Raw genomic sequence first — 8,016 nt, 5'->3', positions numbered from 1 at the left:
TTTAACCCCCCCAGACTCCTTCAAAAACTTCAGACGAACTGTTTTTGATGTCTTCCGATAAAAGCGTTTAAGAAGAGTCTACGCAGACAGAAGGCAAGTTCAACTATTGTGTATATTTTTTTTAAAAAGAGAGAAGTCAAGATTCTGGAATGTTACAAGATGAATTAAATTTAGCATTAAAACTTGTTGCCAGATAATATTTACAACATATTTTACCACATGGACAGCAGATTTGACACACCTGTGACTTTAAGGCTGACTGACAGGAGTGCAGGTGCTAGCTGTTGCAATGTGTGCAAATTAGTGTCTATATAAAGCCATCTAGATCTGAACAGAAACACCAAACTCAAGGTTCATCTTAGGTTAAGGCTTAGATGTAACTGGTTTTGAACACAGAAAAAAAAATAAAAAAATCCAAACACATAAAGGGCTGTGTTACACCTCACAATTAGATCTGTTGTGAACTCTTTAGCATAATTAGATTAATCATATATGCATGATGCTTACATCACCACAAAGCCTCCAGATTTTGCTTCTTTTCAGAAAGGCAACACATTCTATTCACAGGAGGTAGCTTAGTTGGCTGTTCGGGACAGTTTTGTGTAAGAAGCATCGATTATGCGCAGCTGTGCCCATCACATCCACCTGCGCGCGCATGCGTCCTCACTGCTGGCTGTATTTCCCTTTGCAATGCAAAATGTGTTTGTGCAAGCGATCGATTCTGTCCTGAAGGAGCGCCGCGTGCTCGTCTGAGAGAAACCCTAACTCCTGCGCCAAGGGCTCGCTGTCCGTGTAGAGCCGCAGCAGCCTGCGCTCGGAGTCTCTGCGCGCGTGCAGCTCCGCCACGCGCTGCGCCGTCCTCCTCCTGAACAGGCACACGGAGCTCAGCACCGAGCTGTGGTACCGCTCCCACATGTCCAGCACCCGGAAGCCGTGCACGAGCCCGGCCTCGTTGTCTATGAACACAAGGTCACCGCGGGGTGTCCTCAGCAGGTTGTTCGTGTCCCGCTCCATGACGCGCGAGTCCCACTGCAGGCTGAACAAGTTGCTCACGAGCCTGTCGAAGTTCGCCGTCAGGTAGTCGAACAGGATCAGGTCGCTCCACTGCGCGAGCTCCACGAGCTCCGCCGCGCTCCTGTTCCCGAGCCCGTCCAGCGCAGGATGCAGCCCGCTGCTCTCCTGCCTGAGCGGCGCGGGCGTCACGACCCCGGTCAGGTTCGAGACCCACTCGGTGAGGGAAACCACGGCCCCGTCGCTCCACTGCAGCCCGCTGACGCGCGCCCTCACCGCCGCCCACTGCGCACTGTCCCCGTGGAGCTGGGACAGCGCGAGCGGAGGCACATTCGTGATGCCCAGCAAACTGCTGAGGTAATATGTCAAAGTTTCCCCTTGCACCTGGTCCGCGTTGATCCCATAGCGCACGCACGCTTTAGTCCCGTCGGCAAACGTGGCCATCTGATTGGACCTCCTGCCGCATCCAGGCTCCAGCTTCACCACGCGCGATGTCCTCGCCTTCCGCCTCCAGCTCCGCGCCTGCTCCTCCGTGAACCCCACAGGGAGGAGATCTTCCAACCAGTCGCTCCAGAACACGCCGCTGTCCACGGGGGAGCCGAACCTGACCGGCCCCTCCCGCTGCTCTGACCTCTTCTTGTCCCCTTTCACGTGATAATCCCGAGTCCCGGCGGGGGCAGCAGGCTGGCTGAGGTTGTCGGCTTTAAATCTGCCCCCCAGGAAGTGTCTTTGTGCGGCCGGAACGGCAAGCAGAGCTCTGAAAGTTTTCGCGGACAGGTCCTCTGAGAGACCTTGGTGGAAGGAGCCTCCGCCCGGTCCCGACAACCTCCGCTTGTGTCGCTCCAAACGGCTCTCCAGCGCGCGCCACACAGAGAACACACTGAGCAGCGCGCACATCAGCAGCAAAGCGAACAAGTTGGCTGAAAGAGTCCTCATGGTGGGTTTAACCCCCTTCAGGGAGCAGGTTTTAATCAAACATGGAGAGAAGCTGCTTTCTTCAGCCCGCAGCTGAAGCCTCGACGCACGGCTGCGCGCGGCTGGACAGATCACAGGGAGAGGAGGCGCTCCGGTTCTGCGTGGCGCTCATGTCCCGTCCGGCCCGGATGCGTTTCAAAACGGAACAATTCAGACGGATGAGACCGTCGCAGGGGCTCCCCGCTTCTCATCTCCCTCCCTCCGTTGACTGGGTTTGATTTGTGCTGGTGTCGGCTCGCGGAGAGACGCTAGGCGGTGAGGCACGTGACTCCTGCCGGAGGAGGTGGGCGGGTCGTGGGGAGGAGGGCTCAGAGAGGAGCGGAGCAAGTGCACCGCACCGCGTTGTACGCGTGCGTTTGTGATGAGGCCAAAGGATTGGGAGGTATTTAAACACGCACCCTCCATTATGATGATTAATGTGTGGAGCAGATGCAGCTTGGTTTGGATTTAATCTCAGTTTTAGTAAATTAAAGTCCCCTGCATCCAAATGTCCACTGGAATCAAACGTATTCAATCATTTTAGATAAGAACAAAAAACTAATCCTCTTCACTGTTGTGATTATGCATAAAAATATTTTTGTGTTTAGTGATGCCATATTTTTGTTGGCTGTTTATTTTTTATTTTTTTTCTCTGCAGTTCAACCCACTAAACTTAAAAAAAGTCTGGACCACCAGCATCCCAACACAGAAAACTCATTCTGAACATGCAGCACAACAAGAACAGTGACCCAAATGGAGGCCAGCAGGCCAGATCTGGCCCGCAGGGGGTGGGTGAGGAACAGGGACTTTAATTATAGTAGACTCAGACCAGAACCAGAGGTTCAAGCTGGACGGGGATCAGCTACTGGTTCCAGTACAAGTGATCCCTGCAGTAACTAAACAACAATCGTCAAATTTCTTCATGAGAAGTTTGCTTTGACCCTTGACGAAGGGAGCAGCCAAAAGGAAAACGACTAATAAAACCCTCAATCTATTATTTTGCACAGTCCAGAAATCACATTTATAATTTGTTTCTGATCCATGTGCACATTTGTATTCAATATCTTCAGTTTCCCTCTAAATAATCTAAAGGGTAAGTTTCACCTAATCACTGTAGCTCTCTAACACATTCCAACAACCTCAGCAGATGTGTAATTTCACTCATAAACAGGCTATTTGACAAAATGCTCCATTTTAGTAATTCAGCATAGTCACTACCTCGGTCTACACTGCCTGGCCCCCAAAAAAGTCGCCACCAAAGAGAAGGTATTTCGTTGAACGGCCTTTAGCTTTGATTATGGCATGCATTCTCTGTGGCATTGTTTCGATAAGCTTCTGCAACGTCACAAGATCTATTTCCATCCAGTGTTGCATTAATTTTTCACCAAGATCCTGCATTGATGACTAGACACTAGGCATGATGGGTGCATCACTTCACCTGCCTCTGTTCTTACCCTGATGCACCCATCACTCTGGAACAGGGTAAATCTGGACTCATCAGACCACATGACCTTCTTCCATTGCTCCAGAGTCCAATCTTTATGCTCCCTAGCAAATTGAAGCCTATTTTTCCAGTTAGCCTCACTGATGAGTGGCTTTCTTACGGCTACACAGCTGTTCAGTCCCAATTCCTTGAGTTCCCTTCACATTGTTCATGTGGAAATGTTCTTACTTTCACTATTAAACACAGCCCTGAGTGCTATTGTTGTTTTTCTTCTATTTGATTTCACCAAACGTTTAAGTGATCGCCGATCACGATCATTCAGGATTTTTTACAGCCACATTTCTTCCTCGAAGACGATGGGTCCCCACTATCCTTCCAGTTTTTAATAACGTTGGACAGTTCTTAACTCAATTTTAGTAGTTTCTGCAATCTCCTTAGATGTTTTCTGTGCTTGATGCATGCCAGTGATTTGACCCTTCTCAAACAGACTGACGTCTTGTTCACGACCACGCCATGTGTCTTTCAACGTGGTTGTTTAAGAAATGAGAAGCAACTCGTTGCACCAGTTGGGGTTAAATAACTTGTTGCCAGCTGAAAGATGCATGCGTAATTATCTAATTGGAGGCTCGTACCTATTTGCTTAGTTAAATCCAGGTGTCACTTTTATTTTTATTTTTTGGCCAGGCAGTGGATGTTGCCTTTATGTGCTGTGAATATTTTTGATAACATCTAAAAAGAATCGAGTGTCACCCTTTTACAAACTCAATAAACCAAATGTAACATGCAAACTCTTTCATTCCCCTCTCCACCCTCCACAGAATTATTTCTTAATAACATCCTCCCTTATATTCCTCTCGTGTTTTCACACTCTGCAACTTGAACTCCAGTTTCCTATACCAATTTGTTTGGGTCATGTTTGTAGCAACATGCGAGCACACTAAATTACCCGAGTCAAACAGACAGCCAGCAGACAAGAATGCACGATTAGGCCCAATAAATTACAGGTCTGCTAATGTGTGCTTTAAGCACTTTGAGTCTAAAATGACTTATCTCCGTGCAGAGTTTAACGAGATTCTGTAGCTTGAAGAATTCTGAGCTGCACAGAAAGCAGTCCAGCTATGGCTTTTCTTTTATAATTTAGACTGTTGGAAGAGATGTGGGAAAACCTTGCATCAGCAGACAGGTTAACGAATGTTGATGTCATATTGTTAATGGAGCTTTTATTCTCTCAGCTCCTCCCATTTGAATGGGTTCATTTTTATTTTATTTATTTCAGTTACTGTCTGCAGATTGTTCTCCTCAAGCTGTGTTTTATTCTGCACTGCAGATTGACAGGAATGACAGCACTGAGAGAACAAAAAAAAAATCAGTCCCCGTTGTGCATGAGTAGAGAGGCGTGTACAAGCACTCGTATCACAAGATGTTTAGTGTTGTTGTGGACGGCTGGGCATGGTTTGGTAACCTGTAAAAAAGAGAAAGTCTCTGTGGAGATGAGAGTTTTTCATGCTGCAATTTGTTAGCAGAGTGCAGCATAAACTTCATATAGCCTAAACATAAAACACTGGAGAAACAAATGCAACTAGAGAAACTGCATTTCCTGCAAAAATGCAGTGTGAATGCTTATTGCAGAAGAAATAGCTGAAAAACAGCTGAAATTACCTAAAAACATGGTGAAATGTAGCTGAAATGAAAGAACAGGCCTACATTAGCAGAAGAAAGCAGAAAGAGCACAGATTTACTGAATTTGGTTTAAATAAGCAGAAATGAGCACCAAAATTAGGAAAAAAAAAAAAAAGCTGAAAAGCAGCTTAAAAAGCAGAGAGAAGCTTAAATTACCAGAGGTGGAGAAAACACATTTTTGCTGAATTAGGCTGAAACATTTTGAACGGTGTGCAAAACATGGAGAATTAGCTAAAATAACAAAAAAAAAAAAGCTAAAACAGCTAAATAGTGGCTGAAATAACGGAAACTAGCAGAATTTGGCTGAAAGGAGCATGACAAGCTGAACTTAGCAGAAATATGTTAATTAGGCTGAAGGTATCAGAAAAGTGAACAAATCTTGAATTTATCAGAAAACAGCTGCAAGCTTCAAAATGCTAAAAAGTTAGCTAAAAGGGTAGAACAAGCAAAATTAATTAGCAGAAGAAAGCAGAAAGAATATATGTTTGCCCAATTAGGCCGAAAGAAGCAGAAATTTGCATAAATAAGGGTAAATTATTTGTAAAAAGCTGAAATTTGCACACACACACAAAAAAAAAAACCCTGCTGAAAAGTAGCTAAAAAAGGCAGAAAGAAGCTTAAATTACCAGAAAGAAGTGGAGAGAGCACATTTTTACTGAATTATTCAGAATTTTTTAATGAGTGCAAATCATGTGGAATTAGCTGAAAAAGCTAAAAATGTGCTTAATAACAGATAAATAGTAGCTGAAATAGCAGAAAAAGCTGAAACTTGCAGAAATAAGCTGAAAGGAGCATAGCGAGCTGACATTGGCAGAACAAAGTTAGAAGAAACACAAAAAGGTTTAAGTTAGCAGCAGAAAGAAGCTGAAAGGAGCACAAAACAGGTGAAAAAAATGGCTGAAAGTAGCTGAAAATAGCTGAAAGTAGCTGAAAAATGTTTACATTTGCAGAAGGAAGCTGAAAGAATCGAAACCAAAACAAAATGTGAAAAGGATGTAAAATGAGGTTGTCATTTTCTACAAGAAAAAATGGCAGAAAAGGCTAAATATTTCAAAAAGCTAAAGTTAAACCAATGCCAAAAGTCATAGCACCCTTCTCCTGAAATAGCTGAATGTTTTGATATATGATTTGCTGAAATAGCTTGAAAACTGCAGGACAAGAATTACTCCGAAAAATGTACGGAAGAAAAATAGATCACAATAGTGTGAATGCTTCACAAACATTCACAGGATAAATAGTTTTGAGTGAGTTTGCCTAAAAGGTTATTGCAAATTGTAAAATAAAACAAAAAATATTTTTTATCCTGAATTGTATCAAATGGTGCAGTTTGAAAAATAAAGTACTCCAATAGTTTTCTAGCTATATTATAAGGCAATTCTGAAATTAGGGCACACACTCAAAGTAAACAAAGCACGTGGATGAGTTTGCTTGAAGTTTTAGTCAAATGAGTGACATGCATTAAGACAGACATATGTTATGCAGGTGAACAAACATGGGGGATCACATTAGAATCAAGAAGACATTTAGGTTAAAATATGAGTGAATCTGCTGCTAAATATCCAAAAAAAAAAAAAAAAAAAGGGAAGACAATGCTCAAAAATAAATCAAGCAGAAAGGTAAAGTGCCATATTTTATTATCAAGTTTATTTTTTTTACCATTCTACTTGAGAATTGTTTTAGTTTCTAACATAAACAACATTAGTATGGTGTCAATACTTGACTTTCCATTATAATTAAGGTAAAACTTGAAAAGTCTAGACATGGATTTTAAATATAGCTTGAAGACATTCTTGAAATTCTGTTTAAACGTGTGTTGCTTTTTAGGAGTGTTGAGTCTGGCTTGGTATGGCTTTAGGTTTCCCTTTCCTTAAGCACAAGTGTGAGCATGTTCACATATCAAACCTATCTGTTTCCTGACTTGTGTTATCTGCAGGTCAGCCAACCCCAGCACTGCCACACTCCCTCCTGCTGCATTCCTCTCTCAGCAGCCCCCAAGAGAGCCATAACATTGGAAAAGCTTCTCTCCAGCAGGCTCGGCTGTCCGCGGTCAAGCGCCGCAGTGACACAAGAGAGTTCAGATCGTCTGTCACTCTGTCTGCAGCGACACCGTACACCCATCACTGGCTGTCTGGCAACACCACAGCTGTGATACAATCTCGTCTTCTCTGTGTGGTTCCCGTCTGCCGGTGCAGATGGACACAGGGAGGGGCCGCAGACACAAAAGGTTGGAGACAGAAGGGGAGAAAGTGCAGTGGGCTTATGTCACCTCATAGTCTAAGGTTAGTTCATGCAGTGTAATAACTCACAGGTCCCTCGACACGTTGCAGTTTCCTGGACTGAATAATGAATGTGCAGCGCTTCCATTAGTGTTGAAAGCTACAATCATTTCGCAGGCCTTGATGACTTCTCATGCTCTGGGATTCAGCAACGGGTGTGAGAGATCCATGGGGATCCATGTGTCTCCTGCTTTTTGTTTGCATTCAATATATTTGTATGTGACAGTGAGTCGAGTATATATAAAAAAGTGACATTATTAGACGCCAAAGGGGATATCACAGTTTGATTTTGTATTCTCATGGTGTTTTCATGCTTAATGAAGCACCTACACTGAAATGAGGAACTGGGATCTCAAAGGAATGTTTCAGGTTTTTCAAGTGGGGCTCATTTATTTTATTTATTTAGCCTGTATTTCAACAGAAGCATCCCGTTGAGATAACATACCTCATCTACCAGGAAGTAGTTCTCAAGAAAGCTGTAAAAGAAAAAATAATGTACATGTATATCACAACACACTGAGAAATCAGTAATCAATCAATCAATCAATCAATCAGTCAATCAATCAATCATCCAACCCACCTACCTACCTACCTACCTACCTACCTATCTATCTATCTATCTATCTATCTATCTATCTATCTATCTATCTA

At 43.6% G+C, this 8,016-nt stretch overlaps 1 protein-coding gene across 1 annotated transcript; it reads right to left on the bottom strand.

The window, feature by feature from the left end:
• Positions 1-460: 460 nt before the first annotated feature.
• On the bottom strand, positions 461-1,947 carry fjx1 (four-jointed box kinase 1). The gene has a single exon (XM_037682723.1). It carries the CDS (start codon positions 1,945-1,947, stop codon positions 664-666), a length of 1,284 nt encoding a protein of 427 aa, XP_037538651.1. The 3' UTR covers positions 461-663.
• Positions 1,948-8,016: the final 6,069 nt, after the last annotated feature.

This window comes from Nematolebias whitei, chromosome 10 (genome assembly GCF_014905685.2).
Source record: "Nematolebias whitei isolate Nwh7 chromosome 10, NemWhi1, whole genome shotgun sequence".
Classification (NCBI taxonomy): Eukaryota; Metazoa; Chordata; class Actinopteri; order Cyprinodontiformes; family Rivulidae; genus Nematolebias; species Nematolebias whitei.
This window is presented reverse-complemented; position numbering and strand designations above follow the sequence as displayed.

Coding starts and splice junctions, on each gene's coding strand:
- fjx1 (XM_037682723.1), bottom strand. CDS start 1,947: ATGAGGACTCTTTCAGCCAACTTGTTCGCTTTGCTGCTGATGTGCGCG.